The sequence below is a fragment of the Rhea americana genome, unplaced genomic scaffold (genome assembly GCF_003343005.1).
Source record: "Rhea americana isolate MKP2758 unplaced genomic scaffold, rheAme1 scaffold_335, whole genome shotgun sequence".
Lineage (NCBI taxonomy): Eukaryota > Metazoa > Chordata > Aves > Rheiformes > Rheidae > Rhea > Rhea americana.
Window position 1 is genome coordinate 580,691 of NW_028186463.1, and position 20,260 is coordinate 600,950.

At 39.0% G+C, this 20,260-nt stretch overlaps 1 protein-coding gene across 1 annotated transcript in view; it reads left to right on the forward strand.

Annotated features, from left to right (window-relative positions):
• The window catches only part of C2CD3 (C2 domain containing 3 centriole elongation regulator), a gene marked incomplete at its 5' end in the record, with an annotated part of 49,356 nt that overhangs the window by 20,773 nt on the left and 8,323 nt on the right, over positions 1-20,260 (forward strand). Inside the window, 12 exons of the mRNA XM_085311217.1 lie at positions 4-76; positions 1,215-1,483; positions 2,435-2,524; positions 3,445-4,074; positions 5,018-5,332; positions 9,734-9,872; positions 11,532-11,596; positions 13,376-13,581; positions 14,630-14,730; positions 15,230-15,394; positions 16,365-16,582; positions 18,570-19,611. Coding sequence (XP_085167343.1) covers positions 4-76; positions 1,215-1,483; positions 2,435-2,524; positions 3,445-4,074; positions 5,018-5,332; positions 9,734-9,872; positions 11,532-11,596; positions 13,376-13,581; positions 14,630-14,730; positions 15,230-15,394; positions 16,365-16,582; positions 18,570-19,611 — 3,313 coding nt within the window. The remainder of the gene's footprint in view (positions 1-3; positions 77-1,214; positions 1,484-2,434; positions 2,525-3,444; positions 4,075-5,017; positions 5,333-9,733; positions 9,873-11,531; positions 11,597-13,375; positions 13,582-14,629; positions 14,731-15,229; positions 15,395-16,364; positions 16,583-18,569; positions 19,612-20,260) is intronic.

Sequence of the window (20,260 nt, forward strand, 5' to 3'; positions counted from 1 at the left end):
CAGGAATAATAAGAGCTCAAGCTATTTCTCTTTCTGTACAGATCCACAGAGCAGCTGGTTTGCAAGCAGCAGCCAGGTAAAGTCTAATTGTAAAATGAGGATTTCTCTCTTAAAATAGCCTTATCTGGAGACGGCAGGCTGAAGCATTAGAGCAAATTGTAACTGGCCAATTTTCTGTCTGTAGGGATCTAGATTCAAACTGGGTTCTGAGGAAAAGAGAAACCAACTAAAAAGAACATCAGTGGTTATTTTTGTCCTTTAAGCTGCAGCACTGTGTAGTGSCATTCATTCTGCAAAAGGCTGAAGACTGCAGGACAGGGAGTGAAGTAGTTTAGATTTGCRATGCATTAACAAAATTAAAAGTACTAAAAGTGAGGGAAGACATCATGCAGTGTTGTTACAACGTGCATAATTCTAGCCATACATTTGATTCCTCAGCCTTTTGATCAGTATTACCTTCTTTCATATTTTTCTGCACTAAAAGCTGACATAAAATTTGGGTGATATAAAATGGCACTTAGCTGGGCATTGCATTTGGGTGTTATTGATGCTATTTAAAGGTTATTTGAGGTTAGTTTTCTTGAGTTTCACTGTGGGAATATGGATAAACTGACTGAAAAAAATGAAACATCCTTTTTCTCTGGAAGGCTACTGTAAGTGCATAGTATCACATGAGCTTAGTTTCAATATGCAATTTTCAAGAATTAGTTAAGAAAGGGTAGAAGAGGAGGAGTCACTTCCGTAAGGGCAGGATGGCTCTTGTCATTCTAGTACTATGCCCACTGACCTTTCCTGGGTGTCAGTTGATCTGTCTTAATTCAAGTAGGCTCTATAATATGAAGATCACTCCCATATGATGTGCTGAGAAGTTAAGAAAGTGGAATGAATTGCAAATCCTGATTTTATTATTTATTTATTTATTTATTTATTTTAGTGTATGGTCTGAATAATACCAGGTCTGTTTTGGTTGTGAATGATTCCATCTGCAAATTTCACCTCCTTTTATTTATCAGTACTGGTGCATAAAAATAATATGACTTTTCTGTGCACTTCTATGTTAGGCAAAACCCAGGAATACAGATTGAATCCACTTTGTTTGTCTCATATTTTCACCATGAAGACTTAAAACCTTTGCTTTATTTGCATTGATTCCAAGTTTTATTGTACATTATATTCATTCTTCTCTTTGTTTTCTTTTCCCTTYTTAAATGAAGAGCTGTTGCAAAAAAGAACCCTTCCCTTCAGTACTATGCAGGTGTGGGAGTTAATACCTATGTCTCTGTGCACCTCTCTTTCCTACCGGAGAGGGAGAGACGTAACACGCGAGCTGTGGCTCATAGTTTCTGCCCAGAGTTCAAGGCCCACATAGAGTTCCCGTGTAACCTCATCATTCAGAAAAGTAGCGGGGAAGCCTCTTCTTTGGGGGAACTCTTGCAGTCTGCCAGTATCATCTTCTCTATCTATCATCAGAGCATCAAGTCAGGTAAGCAAGACAAGTGATTCCAACGACCAAATGATGTTGCTATTTTAGATAATGATCGAAGTCTAATGATAAAGACTCCAGATGATCTTTTAAATGAGGAGATAATACAATTAGTAGTAATAATGCCTTGACTSCTGGAACACCCTGCTTTTATATGTGTGCACCTTGTTGCCCCAACTTTATGGAAGGGAGTAATGAAGATTCAGAAAAAAGATTGCTTAAGATCCTCCAGTGAACGTATGACGGGTAGGCAGATGTGTACTGTGATAGTTGGGTTTCATACTTCAGTCTCCTGCTCTAATCACTAGTACCTTTTGAAATCCCCAGAATTTTACTCTATGAAACACTGAGGGTTTAATGAACCATCAGTTTATCCATACATCTTCCAGAATTTTCACTGGTGATATTCTCAAGGTAAGCAATGTTGTAGTGTCCCTTAACGTTGTCTGACCCTGACTAGCTTGAAATAAGAGGTCGCAGCCTAGGCTGGGAAGTTCTTCTATTTATTCTTCGTTACTATTTCGTTTATTTTTATTCTGTCTTTTTTTTTTTCTTTGTGAAGGAGAAAAGTCAGGAGTGGCAAGTTGTTAGAGTAACTGAGTAGTAATATATACCACCAGCTTTCTACTGGTTACTTAACGTACATTTGTGGAAATATTCCCTAAAAGCTTCTCCAGATTCAGCAAGGATGGAGCACGTGTCCTGTAATGAACGTGCACTGGTATGCACTGGCAATACTTACAGGCAGATTGTGTTCACGCTCCTGTTTCTCACTGATTTGGGCCTGATAGATCATGGACCATTTGTTTTGACTTTTGTCCTTTTTCCATGGGTTAAAAGTTTTTTGACTGTGGCGGCTGAACTATCTAATGTGATGCAGCTTTCTCTAGAAACACTGCTAAATCTTGCATTCTGGTTTGCTCTATTTGCAATTTTTTTTTTATTTTCCAGGCACTGACACATTAGCAGCACAGACATCAAGAGATTGTCTCCTTGGGACAGTCACAGTTCCAACCAGAGACCTGCTGAGAAGAAGATCAGGTAATGTGGCAGTTACACTACCAAGATTATGTGTAGATGTTCTTGTAAGTAATTGCTTAAAACAATTTTGATTCTCATTTTTTTTAGACCAAAGTTCTCTCAGATATTGCGTATATCTGTATTAAAAATCCTACATTAGAAAATTCATATAATGGAAGCTGTTTGAAGGTCAGCTTTCAGGATGTTGGATGTGTAACAATAGYTGAACTGTATGATTAATATATTTTGTATGCTAATGTAGGTCTTCCAGAAATTACAAGAGAGCAGCCAGTTATTAAGAGTAAGGCACTGTGTAGGTGGCCCTGTAAACTGCTGTTTATTTTCTACTTTATGATTGAAAGTCCAAGAGTTTTAGAGTTTGGTTTAGGACCAGTGATTGCTTTTGAGAGGACAAATCTGGAAAAAAAGGCTTAGATAAGTTAAAAAGCAGTTAGATTAACCTTTTTTTTTTTCTTTAACTAAATGTAAAATACCATTTACGTATAGGCTTAGTTTGCAATTGTTATATCTTGTAATAATGGTATTTTCATTATCATCTTGTTCATTTCTACTTTAATGTCATTATAGTTTTAGTGTTCATTTTCTCCAACTGTGAAATTTTCCATTTATTTTTAATGGAAAGAGAGGAGGAAAAATCTGAGAATCCTTAATTTTATAATTGGAGATTCATAGGATATGGTTTGATTGTAAAATAAGAATCATTAATGAAGTGGAAAGTAAATGGTTTGGGAACTGGAACTACTTGTGAGGTTTTCTGAGGTCTAACAACCTGCTGCTTTTTCAAGTTAGAAACAATTTGACAAATTCCAAACTTTCACTTCCATATAGTGGTCCAGGACTAATGGCCAAAGCATGACAAATTCTTTCCTGACRTTTTCCAGAAGGTAGGATAAGGCTAATTATGATCTCTTCTCCTGAAGGTATTACAGGCTGGTACCCAGTTACCCTCTCTGAGGACTTAGTGCCTTCTCGTTGCACAGACATCATGCAGACTGTTGTGGGAGGACTGGAGCTTTCTGTAACTTTTGCTCACCACGATGATAGAGAGCGTGTTTTGGAGGCTGCTAAGCTTTTAGGCTGGTACAGTGAGGAGAACCACAAAGACAGTATGGRTGATAGTGACGACAGTGACGAATGGGAGCAGAGTGAGAATCCAGCAATCGTGACTATTTCTACCCCAAGAGTGTGGCTGCCAGTCCACTGTGTGCTGCTTGCAGGCCAGACACATCTGAATGAAAGTACTTATTGCTACCTCAGGTATAAGCTGTATAATCAGGAAGCCATGTGGACTTTGCTTAGGAGACCAAAACTGAGTGATGACAAAAAGAACATTACAGTGAACTTTAAGAAACCAAACAGGATGAATCTCAGAAGGAGCCAAGGGCTGCATTGGTTCTTCAGAGAGGAGAAGTTAGAAATCCAGGTGTGGTGGGCATATGGTAAAGAGAATGATGTGGAAAGACCACTTGATACAGATCGTCTTATTGGATCTGCCTACGTCGACCTCACAGCGTTAGCAGAGAGGTCAAGGAAAACACTAAGTGTTAGCGGTAAGTTCCTAAAGAACGTTCCCTTATTTCATTCCTCTAGTGATGTTTTTATTTGCTTAACTTGTCTAGTCAGCTTAAGCAAAACGTTTATAGCTTTGTTTTGCCCTGTACAGACTCAATTGTCCCCTCCTCTCCTTGAAGACGAGCAGAGGTAACATGTTTGCTTCTCCAAGTTCAAAACTTAGCAAGTTAAATGGGTGAAAAGTTAGCCTGAGTGGATTGATAAAGAATGTTTCTTCAGAATTATGGATTTTGCCCCAATGATTAGGCATCATAATAGAGTGAAAAGGAGCCATGAGTAAAAATAATGCCTCACAAGAAGGCTCAATGCCTGTAGTCAGAGCAAAGGACTACACACTCACAGCATCTTGGAAACTTCCAACCTCTTCAGTTACTTATGCTTTTATCATGTATGCGTTGACCAGCTTAGTCACCAGCTGGTAGGTTGATCTACCAATAGGTCATTAGCTCCTCTTTGGAGTATACCCAGACACAGTGGGTAGGGAAACACACACACACACACACACACACACACACACACACACACACACACACACTCTTCAAGTGCATGCACACACGCACACAATTATATGCATATAAATTTTTATAAACATATATTTCCCATATATGTGTATAAAATTGTGCAGAAGTACCATTTCCAACACTCACAAGAAGCTGATGTGCTATAAAACAGCAGTTTGAACTTCTAGTAGGAAAATAAAGGTGTAGCATTTGGGGCGCTGCTCACTCTTTCTACCTTTACAAGCTGATACTCCTAATAATGCACTTGGTAATACCTTGCACAGAAATTATATTGAAAATCAAAGTTCATTCTGCTTGTCTGATATGTGAGATCTTTGCTGTGATAACTTGTAGCAGCTTCTTCCAATGTCCTGTTTTTCCTTTGGCTCGTTTAGCTGGTTGGCTCTGAATTCTCTTGCAGGGGTTTATCCGCTGTTCAGATGCAATGCTGCAAACCTAGCAGGAGCTGCTGTACGTGTTCATGTTGCGCTTTCTTCCACTTATGCTACCCTGACCAGCAGACTTCGCTGTGCTGAGGAAAGCAGTAGTGAAGATGAAGCCACAGAGAAGGCATCGGATGTGAACCAACAGTGCTCTGAAAATCAGAATCAGAAATTGGATATTGTAAATTCAGAAGTCACTAAAGAGAAACCATCTGAAGAAGACTTGGTGTCTCTGGAAAACACAGTTGCTATGACTATCCTTGTGGAAAGAGCAATGCATCTAAGTTTAAAAGGTAAAAAACCCTTTTTTCTGGTGTCTGCTTATGACAGGTACTTCAAGGAGCAATTTAAAAACAGCAAACCCAGAAATTTTCATCAAATTTATTCAAACACAATGAATGAGGTGGGTTTCGAGCTTGGCTTTGCGGTGTTGCAGCTGTAAGATCATTGCATAAGTACAGGGGAAGCAGGAAGTAAAACTATCCAGTCTATCTTTATTAATGAAAAATAAAATGTAAATAATATGATGTTCACCACTACAGATGACAGCTGAATTCTGAAGTTAAGTGATATTTTAATAACTTAACCCCAAGATACTCATATCTCAGACTCTTGCAAATTCTGCATTTTTAGCATGTAATCCATTTGTAAAGCTGGCTTACTTGTGTTATCTAGAGACTGCCAGACACGGTGGTGAGGAAGGGCGATGTAAGGACAGAGCAGTCTGAACTCAGCCAGGCTTGACACAGTCGGTTTCCTCCTCTCTAGAGTGAAAATTACAGTTAAGTGCCTGCTCAGTGTGCTGAGGGTCACCAAAGAATTGGTTGTCACTTTTAAACTTATTGTAAATATACTAAAATATTCCTCCCTAGCAAGATGATACTTGGTGCTTGTTGTATAGTAATGTAACACGTTTAGTGTGTAATTTTTTTTTAGAACCTTTTATTTTCCCTCAAGTTGCAATCTGTAAATGGATCTATTTTGTTAGAGTTAAACCCCTTAAAACATAACATCTTAAGTGCTCCATCTCTCACCCTGGCCGCTGCTGAGTGCTGTATGACTTGATCACTTTGTGTTTGCTCAGCATTTGGAGTGATCAGATCTTGTGTGGGCCATGGCACGCTACCTAAATACAAATATGAATGGGGGACTGACTTGGGTGAGATTCTGGAAATGTCTTTGTTCAGGTCAACTGTTTCATGGTCTAGGAGCTTTGATGGAAAAGAGTACTCAGTGTTTTCTGGTGTGATACTTAGAGCACAACTAAGAGTCAAATAGAAGCTGTGATTTAAGTACCACTAATTCTGGTACATACTGAGCACCACAGATGGCTTTTTTTATTAGCTATGAATCTGTAATCTTCTGGAGTTCATAGTCTTTGTTTTTGGAAACTTGATGCAACATTATTTGCATCTGCAAAGTTTTCTGTGCAATAAAGAAGGTTTCTTTTGTTCTTGTGTGGTTCTGCACAATTTCCATCTTCAATCAACTTCTCTTTTCTTTGGATTCTCAGATGTAACTGAGAGGCTATTGATACACTGGAAAAGATGCTATATAAGCTTGTTTCAACAAGAATTTGCGTTCTTCACAGTAACAATTACATTACTGTAATACAGATAAAAATGTTAGAATACATTTCCAGTCCAGTACGTTATGGGCAACAAACTTATGCAAGTTTGGAAGAACTACTTAACATATGCAATTTTCCAGAATTGGGTAAAGATGCAAAGTGATTCCCAAAATCTCTTGATATTTCTTGTGGCTTTAAGTCATTTTTCTTGCCTGAGAAGTCTTTTCTTTTTCTACATCTTCCAAAAAATACAAAGAAGCAGCCTAAATTTCATCATGTTGGAAAGGAGTGAAATTACTTCCATGTGAAGTTCTTCAAAATGCAAAAGGTTAACACAGCCATCAGCACAGAATACCTCTGATCCACACAACACTATGCAGCAGATGCCCTAGCCATAAAGCTTTTATTTTTTATTGCCCACTTTGTGAAGCATCAGGTCACACAGCTCAACTCCTTCTTTCACCTCATCCTTAAAGCATTGCTTTTATAAAGTAGAGAGAAACTAATTCTTCAATGCAACTCCTTTCCAGAGTCAGACATTAGAAGTTGCTAAGCTACAAAGGTGTCTTGGTAAGACACCTTTGATCATGGCCAATTTCTCTTACTAGATCCAACAATTCTGCCTGTTATAGGCATTTTTCTTTCCTACAAGAAAAGCAAGCTAGGACTTGAGAAATGCTCATTTTGCCTTTGACTACAAAGACTGATTTTTACATCTGCCTTTATGTTCAAGAGACAGTGAGCTAGTCCAGACAGGTCTTACTTGTTTCTCTAAACTGAGCATACATGACCCACATCTGCGTTTGAATTGCCGTGTCCACAGACTTATCAAACTGAGAAGAGTTTTTTGAATGCATGTTTTAAACTAAAGTCATTGTATGCATTTAAAAAACAAAACAAAACCACTCATGAGTTCTCAGAAAAATTCTGAAGATCAAGGGATAAAGCAGCAGTAATACAAGAAGCCACTGCAAATCAATCACATTTGATCATATCTCACAGAGAATCAGACTTCAGGAGAAAAGAGAATTTTTAGTTAAATCCATTTTGGACTTGTCCATTTTGATCACTGTTTCTGTCCMACAAGATCTTAGAAAAGTCCAAAGCCACGTGTTGCACCCTTGGAAAGCAGAGAGGAAGGAGTAATCTGTAGYAGCAATGGATGAACAGTATTTGATTGCAAAGTCTGACCTGGTTTTCTTTTTGGCTAAATCCAGGTCTCCTAGCAGTCTTTGCCAGCTGGAAATCCACCATCTCAGCAGCTCCACAAACAGTCAAATGCTYCTACAGCTTTACAAGTCATGACACACTGCAGCAAATTAATCTCACTAATGTGAACATAACTAAAAGGGTCCATGCCTGAGGAAGGGTCACATACAGAGGGAAATAGCAGAGAGGTAGGAATCCTCCAGTTCGCTCTCTACTTTTCCTGAGAGCATTTGCACAGCCCTGACCCCTCTGGAGGTGCTAAGCTTCCCCTTCCTTCTTAGGCTATAATTCAGTGCAGATGATTTATATAATTTCTGCAGCTTTCATTCAGCTCTTTCTAATCCATAACATCCAGTATTTAGTGAATGTCCAGCTCTATCCCTTAATATGACCTTGCGTTTCTTGATTACAAATTATCTTCCTCCAATTTCAAACACACCCAATTAAGTCAGACAAGTTAATTCGTCGTCTGTTTTCTCACAAGCCTTCTCACAGGTTATTTCAGGACGAATGAGGGGAGAGTGTTTGCGTTTCTGGCCCTGATCTGTTTATACAAGATGTCTTGCAAAGCTTTCACTGATGCATTGTAGGGTGAATGCCGTTCCTGGTTGCTTAGCTTAGTAATCACAAAGGTCCAGTTTGTGCATAGATTAAAAACGGTATTTCTTGAAGCTGCCTGAAAAGGACTTCAGCAAAGCCTTGCTGCAGCCCTACTGTGCATAGCTCCCTGGTCAGGTACTGGACTAGGACAGGAGGACAACTGCATTTTTCCCTGCTCTCTCTATAATAAAAACTTTGATGTTTTGGCCAGAACATTAAAGTCTCACCTACACTAGACTTTCTTCCCTCAAATTTCCCACTTGTGCAGTGGCAGAGCCAGTGAGAACACAAATGCCCATGAAACAGAAATGGTAACCAGTATTTTACTGTCCATGGAGACTATCCCTGCTCAAAGCACAATTCCCCAGGAGAATATTGAAGGCTGCGACAATTATCTGTAGCATAAACTCCCACTTCTTTAATGGGTCTGATGGCCAACTGGAAAACTTAGGAGGGAAACCATCAAGGATTGGAAATAAAAGTGTAAATATTGCCTTTTTTTTTCCTTTGTAGTCAAATCTTTTCACACTGAATGAGGATACTTGCTCCTACCTCGAACGGATATTAAGATTGTCTAAATACTTCAGTCTTTGTAAGATGATCTAATAGATACTATTAAAAAAAATTTACTAATCCTTGGGTATCTTTAGCACTGGAAGCGTGTTTTCTTATTCAATCAACATAGGAAGTTGTTCAGATCAGTAATCCTGGAGTGTATTTAGTTTGCAATCAATAGAAGACCCCAGCAGAAGTTTGCAAATCGTGACTATACAGTCCTAATAGCTCTTCTGAATCACTGTCCAAGCAAAGCCATACATCAGCACTCTGCGCTTTTCTCCTCTCGTGGCAGTAGCAGTAAGTTAAATCTGAAGTGATCTTATCCCCAACAAACCAGCTGTTAAGTCAAACCAGCTTTTTTAACACTGGATATTCTGTATATTTAAAAGCTAGGGTTGACAGCCACTTTAGCCTGGCACGGAAGGTAGATCAAGCACTGGCGTAGGGACCCAGGGACCTAGCTTTTATTCTTAGCTCTGCCTTTGGTGGCTTGGATGATCTTAGGCAGGTAGCTTCTCCATGCTCCAGTTTCCACTCTGTATAAGGTTTGTATGATAGTCTCCCCCAGTGTAAATGTAAGGCATTTTCAGCTCTACCAATGAATCACAGGATCACAAGAGTATGAAGAGTATTTCCTGCATGATGGATTCCTTTATTAAGTATTTATTTTTAATTGCTAATGTGCCTTTAGAAAAATAATTATTAGTATACTATTTAGTCTTTGTACAATTCTCTATTTAATTCTGTCTAATTTTAGGGAGTCCTTTAACAGAACGTGGAGTAACAGCACCTAGTAGCTATGTATCATTTGCCGTTGCTGATGCAGATGCTCCGGTAACCACTTCGGTAGTAGAAAATACAGACTCACCAGTGTGGGACTTTCAGCAACAAGCAAGGTAAGTGATGTAGATTTGCGCAGACGTACTTGCAGAGCCTTTGGGTCCGACAACCAATGGCTCAGTGTGAAAAGAACGTATTCAGTGAGGGGTGCCTTTCTGCTCACTGGTTTACACCTCTACTGGTTTTTTTGGTTTTATCAGCTCATAAACTTAGACCCAATTTCATCCAGAAGCTTCAGCTTTTGATCAGCAAACTTTAAGAGACACTTCCTTTGAAGAGCCATCTTGTTCAGCTCCTCTTAGCTGAAAATCCTTTTTCTTTTTTTTTCCTGTGGTTCACAATCTCCATATTCTTAAATTTGGAAGATAGTGTTTGAGGAAGCTTGATCTTGAAGCTAACATGAAGAAGGGCGGTTTGACCTGCACTAAACTTCTGTCTGCACTGTGTTTTGGCTCACCTTGAGTCCCTAAGTTTTCCTCTTCTGTAGATTCCCCCCCTGGAAGAAGGGGCTGACGGTAACTAAAGGACTCTAGGGAAGATTAATTTATACTTGTTCCAGTTTATTGGCTTTTTCCATACATTTTGCTTTGTTCCATCCTTAGAAGTATGCCATGATTCAGGACCAACGCTCTAAAGTGGGATTCACCTACTCTGACTTTAGATATCTGGAAGTTAGATGTCTTGAGTCTGAGCTGTTCACCCTGAGCGTCCTCTGTGGTCACTGGAGAGAAACAGGCCTCCTCTACTGAGTGAGTCACTTGACTTGTGTTAGATTCCTGTCTTCAGACAGGACAAATCATTCCCTGAGGATGCCTGTTTCTCTCTAGGAGTATAAAGACAGTACAGAGGATGTAGCTCAGATTTGGATATCTGAGCCTAAGTTAGGGCAGATGAATCGACCACTCCAAGGTATCCCAGCAGATCAAGTCATAAACTGTAATATTCTGTAACAAACCTGTATTTGCAGTCCTGAGGCTCTTCCAGTATTTCAGTACCAGCTTTTTAAATTAATTCCAAAACAGTAGCCAAAGGTGCTTTCTAAACTAGGTGGAACAAGTGTGATACAGGCAACAAGAAGGCATACTTGGTGTTTTATTTTGTCAATTACAAAACATTTGCAAATACATACTAGTGACTGCCCAGGAGTGGGTTTTGCTGTCAGACTGCTGAGTTGGGTTTTTGGTTTTAGGGATTTTTATAATGCGAAGATAAAACTATTGAAAGATTCTAGCTGAAGTTTAAAAGCTTTTTCAGAGGTTGCTTATGCTTAGAGTCACATCTGAWATGCTTCAAGCAACCTAGAAGCTGTTCAGTGAAGGCATTTGACCTTTCAGTATTCAAAGAGGGTTTTATTTTTTTTTCCACAGGAATCAGCATCAAATATTACAGCTTTCAGCTGTACCCCCACAGCTTTACTATCCCATACTTACTGAGTCATGAGATACACTTTCAATTTCTTTCCCACTTTTCATGATGGTTTTGATGCCCTAGCTTTTAAATCCACAACATAAGTGAGGAGAGGGAAGTACAAGCAAAAGCCAAAACCTTGTAAAGGTAACTGTGCTTTCAAGAAATCAGTGAATCTTTTTCCCCATGATTCAAGGAGGAAACTGGTTTGTCTGGATAAGTATAATGACTCTGAATCTTCAGAAGCATTTTACATTTCTTCTGTTTTTTCTACTTTGCATAGCAAATTATGATTTTGTTCCCAACAGATTGTCCAAAGAACTTCTCTTGGATCCCCAGCAAACCTTGGTCTTCAAAGTGTGGCATAAAGCAGGTAAAGTTTGTAGAGCAATATTGGGAGGAATGTCTTTTGGCATCCATTTCCATGGGTAAATTCAAACAAATTGGAGAATGGAATCGTAAAGACATTTTTTGCGTTACATTAGAAGAATGCTATAGCAAAGCACCCATTGATTTCCTGCCCTTCAGCATCCTTTTCCACATGAATCTTCTGGCAGGATTTAGTTTGTTTGTATTCCACTAGTTCTTTTCATATTTAATTTGACAAGATTTTGGAGGTTGGATTTTCCTCACAAAAGGACATTGTTTACTGTATATTTTGTGTGCTTTTTTTTGTCTCAGTAGTTGGTTGAAGTGTAGCCAGCAAAGTTTGAATTAAAGCAGTTCCAGTAACAGTGAAGATGTTGCATATTTTGCTTATTTCTAGAGGCAGATGATAAAATACAGATGATTAAGGTAAAAATATTGTTTAGAAAAAGAATTTTTCTGAAGAAAGACTGTCTGACCATTTTTCCAACTGGACTTTTTATTGGTCTTTATTGCAATCAAATACTTCTGTAGTGTCGTGCGTATATTTTAAGAATTATTTCTGTATCTGCTGTTAGCACTTACTGGAGCAGCTGAAGGCCTTATGTATCAAACCTAACAACATATGTAAGCTTTTTGTATGCATTTTTACTATACCTCCTGTTTATTGTTAAATGATAAAGATAGTGATTAAATAATAAAGAATAGTTCAAAATGGTGCTTGCTGCTTTGTTGTTAGCCTTGCTCCTTCAATATTGATTGACACCAAACAAGCATGTATTTAAAAATCTATGTGGTTTGTTGTTGGGAAGAAAATCCTGATTCTTCGGTTCAAACTAGTAGTATGTGATATTTAAAATATTTTTTTTAATATATTAAGCTTAGCTGGCTAACTTTTTGCTTCAAAAATAAACTTAGCATATAGCTTAGCCTTTCTCTGTATTACGCAGAGTATTGCATGTACAGACTGATTCTCCTGCAAGCCTCCCTACCTGCCTTGGTCTTCTATTGTCTCTGCAGAGGCATTTTTAGCTGAATGTAACTGCTACAGTAACCCAAATAATGTCCTCTTCTTGGATAGGATTCTTYGTTCTGTACTTTGGATAAATCTGTTTCACAAAAATGCAACAGTATAATGACAAATCAGCATTTTTGAAAGTTTTGACAAAGTGACTAGATAAAGAACGTGCGTTTCTGCAGTGAGAATAAAGCTCTGGCTGCAGAACATACTTGCTGAGGTCCCCAAGTTGGCCTTCACATTCATTTTTTTGTATCTCTGATTGTCTCATGTTTCTAGCCTATTTCTGAGCTGAATGTCTTTGCCTTTATTTAGGCTTTCTGATGATGTGTTGCATAGGGAATGTAACCTTCAYGTGCTTTSTTACACCTGCAGCAAGGCCCTCCTYCTGCTGTGAATTGTTACCAGCRGAGGTGTTACAGTTATTAGCTGCAATAGCAACAGCCACTTTTGGCAAATATGTAGGGAGGGAGCTGATCTAATTGTTTGAAACGGTCCTTTTCCGTCAATATCATAGCTATCCTAATTTGAAGCCTGCTAGCAAATCAAAGTCTAGGTCTTACTCTCCATTTTCTTAAACTTTATTTTTAGTCTTCCGTTGTTCTTTACCTAATGAGAGCTGGCAGCTTTTAACCCAACTTTGTAAGTTTTAGATGTCTTTCCCTGTAACGTATGGAGGTGTTTCAAGGGCTGACTTTTATCATTCCTGAAAATATTTCTTTTAAATGCAGTTTAAATTAATATGTGCTTTATATTCTTCTTCCCCAGAGACTGAGCGAGTAATAGGATTTGCATCTGTGGACCTCTCCCCTCTTCTCTCTGGCTTCCAGCTAGTGTGCGGGTGGTACAATATTACAGACTTCAGCGGACAGTGCCGAGGGCAGATCAAAGTAGCAGTTTCCCCTCTTCAAAGTATAACTAACCTCAAAGAAGAAAGACAGGCAAGGATCCGGACCCAGCCACCAAATTCTTCAGTATGTGCTTCAGTTTCTTCCCTGTGCAAATCTGACTAGATTCCTGATAATCATCGGTGATTCTCTAGGTTTTGGAAGCGATGCACAATAAGCATAGCAGCTTGGCAGCACTGTAACGCGTCAGCCTGAGTACCCATACCAGAAATGCTTAATTCCTTTTGAAGAATATTGCTTTATTTTTTCAATAGTAACTATAGACCAGTACTTCTGTTACAGTGTTCAATCAAACCTAGTTCATGTTCATCTCCAGCAGCTCTTATCGCTCTGTTGTTGCTTTGTTGGATCTCTTGGGGTGTGTTTTTGTTTTRTCTTTTTTAATTGCTAGTCAGGAGACTGTTCTGTGGTTTTGTACCTCTGGAGGCCTGGCATTGTTCTGTTTGCTGCTCTCTTTGGCAGCTGGTGCCAAAGCACATTGTAAATTCAGCCTTTTTTTGGTTAGAAAATTTCTGATTTCACAGAGGGCTTTAGCTTTCTGGAAGATTTGCCATTTCCTGTGTGCATTTTTCTTAGACTTTCCTGTTGTGCTGGGGTGTGACACACACATGTATTAATCCCTACACCCTGCTTTCCCTCAATTTACTCTTTCACAAGGGCACGGGAAGGGAAGCAACAACCCTTTCCATGCTACACATAACACATACTGTTACTGGAAGCAAAAAAAAAAAAAAAATTTATCCTGTTGTCCCACATTTTGTAGGTTTTGTATGATTTTACATTATACTACTGTCAGTGTTTTTCTCTGCTGAGTTGTCAGRTTTCCCTTGTTTGGATGGCTGTTTTATATAGCAGGGCTGGGAACTGGAAAATGTAAATTAGAATGCAGCAGAGATTGGAAAACAGGCTTCATATTGATATTTGAATCTGCCCTTTAACAAATGTTTCTGAAATAAAAGTGGCCTTAAATGGTATTTTGGCTCAAATCTGGAAAATCCTTTGAAAATTTGAAGTTCTTTAGAAGTTTTTATTTGTTATCCCAGCAAGATCTTACTTTAATTCCTGTATTTTCTTACTGCGGCAGACTCATGTGCACTGTTCCTCTTTATTCTAGGTGAAGGTCAGCTTTGCAACACTTCCCAGCAATGCTACAAGTATTTCCAAGCAGACGTTGAAAACCTTGTCAAATGAAGTCAATGTTCCTCCCCGAGAGCGGTAAGGCAGCTGGTTGCTAGTCATCTTGTTCATTTTCAGGGCTCAAAAATCTATGCAGCTGAAGCCTATTGACTCTGCCTATCTGAAACCTAGTATTAAGTCATGGCCTGTTTATTTAGCATGTGTAGGATATAATACTTTTCCTCTGTGGGTCTTGAAAGCAGCTGGGCAAGACACTGTGAACCCTGGCAGTTTGCTGAGACCACAGGCCAGCAGCCGGTAGCGCTCTTTTCTGCTCTGAAGAGCTGGCTTTGCAGCTCCCATTGCAGATCTCCTATCAGCAGCACTGTTAGCCAGCGTGGAGGTTGCCATTTGCTTTCTTTTAATGTAAATCTGGAACGTTCTATAAATGCCATTCTTTGTAACATTTGGATGAGCTAGTTTAATTCTTCAGTAGCTTTTTAATGCATTTAAAGATTTGGGACATTCTCAATTGGCAGACTTTTCACTATTAGAGAATTTTGCTGTTGTCTGTTGTTAAATGTATGCCTGTTTCTAGCAGAATTAGTACCCCTGGGACACACACACCTCGTCATGAAGAACACATGCAGAATGTGCGCAGATTTCATGAATCCTTGCAGCAAGCAGAAGGGAACGTACACCGGGCAGCAAAGATGGACWCATCGTCACTGTCGTCACGGACCGCTCTTCTGTCTGCTCTCAGGTAAAGCAGAACYGTAGCCAAAAAGATGATGCAAGACTTAGATTTGCAAAGTAGAGCTTGAAACTGAAGAAAGCTTGCATCCGATTTGAAAGGAAATTAAGATTAAACTAATACAGTAAGTGATGAAGCAGCTGTCAAGCAGACATCAGTGTAATTTACAGCAGGATGAAATGAGAGTGTAGTAAGTGGAGGCTAAGGGGGCAACTCTGCATTAAGGCTGAGGTGCTCTGACTGTGCTGAGAGTCTCCATGGGCTATAGTAAMAATGCTTTCAAATTGAGGTTGAATGCGTTGTTTTATCCATCTGTGTTCAACTGCAAAACAACATGCACTGTTCRGACAATAGTTTTTTGAGCTGATTTTCGCAGGTACAAGAACAAGCATTTTCATTGTGCACACAACAGGATCTCTTTCTTTTCTTTTCTGGTGTGTGTTTTGTTTGTTTGTTTTGTTTAACATGTCTTCCTATAAGCACTTCTGTTTTTCTGGCTAAATTCTAGGCTTAAAGATTGAAAGAGACTTTTGGGGTCATTCATTCTTTCCCCTGCTACCATAAGCAATACATATATCATACACTCCTTAGATCTTAGGAGGATAAAAATCYTCATATTTTTATGAAGCTCAGTCATGAAGTCAGCTAACATCCTTGCTTTTATAACTTGTGTTGGAAGGTTATTTCAGAATCCAGCTTACTTTGATTCAGTGTGCTTAAAACTTTCTCTCTCTCTCTTTTTTTTTTTTTTTTTAACTCCCAGTATAAATTTATTCATAGCTGTTTCAGCATTTGTTCTTGAGCTACTGTTGAACTTTTGCTTAGACAGAGCAACTTCAATATTGGTTCTACTTCTGTTGTACTTGTCAACAACATGTAGATATATGAACAGAAGATTAAGGGTTATTATTGAAAAATAGATCAGTAGGTAACAATCTGCTATCTATATTTTTTTCTTCCAATTTCTTACTGTTTACAGGAAAAACTTGAATGAGCTGGATGAGGTTCAAAAATACTTCAATCAGAAGCTGACCAGGTCTTTTCCTGACTTCAGTTATGGTAATACATCCAAATCAAGTTGTGAAGAGCAGGAGGGTGATCGCCAAGGCTTGATGAGCAGAGCCGTGGATCCCAATGGGTGTCATCTTTTGGAAAAATCTAGTCAGTTGGTGTCTCAGGTCAGCAGCCTAATCAATGGTAAGTCGCCACTTGACTTGGAATTCCTTGCCAAAATCTCCCTTTAAAGGTCTTCAGATTTCTCACATAATAAAAGCCAATCTCTGGTGTTGATAACGGGTGTGTTTTGGTCCATTGAGAGAATGCTTTGGGGAGATTTTCAGACTCCAGTCAGTAAGAGTAGTGTTGAATGAAACACTGGGAAGGTAGATTAGATGGGAGTTGGGGACATTTTAAGACAGCCTAAATACTCTTTAAATCTCTATGTCTGTTCTGTAGAAGGAAGGACTCACTGAAAAGCAATCCACAAAATGCTGCTGAGTTGACTCTGTAGTTCTTTGCTAATAGGAATTGGCTGACGCATAGTTTCAGGTGAAATTTATGCCCAAGATGGGCTAGCTAAAGTAAGGCTCTTTTAGGGCAGGTAAGACAAAGTTTGTTCTTAGTAACCAGCTTCTTTTCCATCATTCACATTCTATGCATAGCTTCTTTTAGAGGCATCAGTGCAGCGAATGTTCCCTGTCAACAGCGCTGTTGGCCGCGGAATGACGCTCTTAAGGAAGATGTATGTAGGACAAACCAGTGAAGAAAATCTCTTGCATACCTTGTTTTCAGACCTACGGTTTTTCACTCTGCCTGGCCTTTAACCTCTCCATTATAACTGCTCTTTGTCAGCACTGGTCTGCTTATTGCTTGCAGTTAATTTTGTCCTAGTTTAATTGGTTGTGCCACTGTGATCTCGTATCAGAGAGACACTGTGAGTAGCGAAGCGGTTAGGAAATCAAATCCATGCTAGTGCTTTTAAAATAATGTATCAGGGAGAGAAGAAACTGTGGCTTGGACTGCTGACAGTTGTAAAGTTGCTCTCTGATGTTTTTACCTCTGGCTACCTACAGGGAAGCAGCACTTCAAGAGATGAAGTTGAAGGGCACATTTCTGTTATGCCAGAACCTGCTATTTTTGTATATCACTACCTTAATTTTGTCATTTTTCTTCTCTAGCCTTTGCTCTTTTTGTTCCCCTTATCATCTCTATCAATTGTTTAATCGTTTTTACTTGCTTCTTCACATACTCTCCTTTATAGTCTGTCTCAACCTCTTTTTTCTCTTTTTTTTGAAATGTCCTCCACTCTCGCATTACCTTATAGCAAGATTTTTTCACTTGCCTCAAAGTAGCAGTAGTTTGACATTTCATCTCGAACTAGTCAGCTGATTTCTCTAAGAATGCAAGAAATGTTAGCTAGAAACTGAAAATAGGTGATCATGACTTTTTAAATAAATTGTAAAATGCCCAGAGATATTCAGGATTGCACAGATGCTGTTAATGCTTAAGCTTCTAGTTCATTCAGCCTTTTTCATAACCTGTGTTAGAAGCACAGGCAGTTCTTTATTTTCATTATTTATAGTTCAWTTCATTCTTTTTAATTTTACCATAACAACCATAACATAATTGTCTGTCATYTGATTTAAATTGGTAAATTGAACTGAAAGGCAGAGATTACCAGTAGCAACTATGTGTTCTGGACTCCAACATAAAGCTGAGGAAGCTATAAGTAGAAAAGGTTGTTAGATTAGATTATAAATCTTTCCTGTCTGGATTATTCCTCTCTCTTTCCCTTGTGGTCTAAACTATCCAAACTGTTTATAGCCATTCCAAGCAATAGATATTTTTTCCATTTGCTTTAGATGACTTCCCACTAAGTACTCAGTGTATCAGAATATCTTTGCTGTTCAATGTTTTTCTTGATGTTCATCTCAGTATTTCTAGTTATTTCCTAATTATTTCATCCTGGACATTTCCTCCTCCTTTTTTTCCTTTAGCATTTCTGTTGTCTTCCTGCCTTTGTAAACTGTAATGTGGTCACATCAGCTGACTGTTTGGCAAAACTGTACATTTTTAACTCTTAATCATTTTTGCTTATCTGATCTTTTGCGAAAAGCACAAATGTATCAGATAAAAGGTGAATTGTCACCTCCTACATTTACTGATGCTGTTTTCTATTAACCAGACTTACAGACTATAACTAAAAATACAAAAGAATCTTCTAATGTGCATCACGACTACAGCAGAAACCTAGGTGCTACACATGTACCCAGCCAAAAAGATGAAGAAGYCAGAAATGAAGAATATCGAATTCGRCTTGAGTTGCAATCACCCRGTGTTTGCAGTGATGTGCAGCAGCCGTACTCTTTGGGGAGATGCAGGTTTGAAAGAGAGATGTTGCATGAATTTCTAGACCAAGCCGTCCCTGAAGACGAGCATCCTTTGGCAACRGACCGTATCCAGGAAGATGAAGGCGCTTTTGCCATCCGTTCACACAGTGAAGACGAGTATGAAGAAGACRTCATAGAACCACGAACTCTTAATGAAATAACAACCGTAACGGACAAAACTAGTCCCTGGTCCAGTGTAATATCCGAAGTGGAGCCGAGTGCTGATCAACAGTCCATAGACCTGAGGCCTGACGATCAGCACTTGGTGAATATAGATTGTTTGCGAAAAGGAACCAGCAGACGGAGCAGCACGTTGTCCAGCATACCACAGAGTGACAACGAGAGCATACTCACCACTCTTACACCATGCATTAGCCCCCGTGCAGAAGAGAGCAGTGCTTGGGCAGTAACAGATGGCTTTAACAGCTTGAGTAGTGGCACAGAAATGACTAAGAAGGAGTTTCAACCTGCTCGTTTGTCAGAAGAGCACCAGACAGCTGATGGCCCAGTAGAAAATGAGAATTGTGATTGTGATAGAATATTTGAAACTAAACAAATGGAGCAAAATGAAGAATTTTATGAAGCCTCCAAAGAGGTACTGAGGTTTCCAGGAGACATTGCTTTGACCAATTCAAAAACTACAGAGAGCCAGAAGGAAAACAGTGAGGATTCAGATGAAGATCATCGAGGTGAGGAAGAAAGTGGTTCTGACGAAATACCTGTGATGCCTGTATCTGCCCAAGCAGGCTCTGAAGGAAGCAGTGGAAGCTTTTCTGATGAGAGTCACGAAGACCCACTAGAAGAGTCAGAAAAATCTGTGAAATCAAAAATCATTTTGTATCCTTCTTTTTTCCTAAGCATGCATTGCAATCAAGGAGAGCATCTTTTTTCTTGGTTAGTACCTCACTGGCCTCAGGAAAGAGAAATTCATTGTGTGAAACTCTTCCCTGTGAAATGAGTTTAGAATTGATGTCCCAAGAAAGTACAAGAAAAGCCTGTTATATTGTATTTCACAGAAAATGTAGTGCTGAGCTCCCTCTCATTTATAGCCAGTATTTCCTATCGTGTGTGAGAGTTATTTCATTTTGAATAATTTCAACATGTTTTCTTACATTTTTTCCCTGTTGGCAGCACCATTGAAGCTTCTAGGTTTCTTCTGTATTAAAAYGTAATTTATTTTATATTTTAAATACATTCCCACATTCCTTGCATGGATCCCGAATCTACAGTTTCACCGAGTTGTGCTAGAATTCTTGCAGGATGAAGCACTCTACAAGTATGTGAGGTGGTTACTTTAAAGCAAGTCCTGTGCTCTGTGAAGCCAGGTAGTGGAACCAAGTGTACAAAATGATAAAATATTGWTGAAAATGAGATTATCAAACACCATTTGGGACCCGTTAAGAACTGTTATGGTGAGGCTTATTTGAGATCCGCAGCTCCCGGGAGGCTTTCTATAACTACACACTGCCAGTGGTTGATTCTTAAC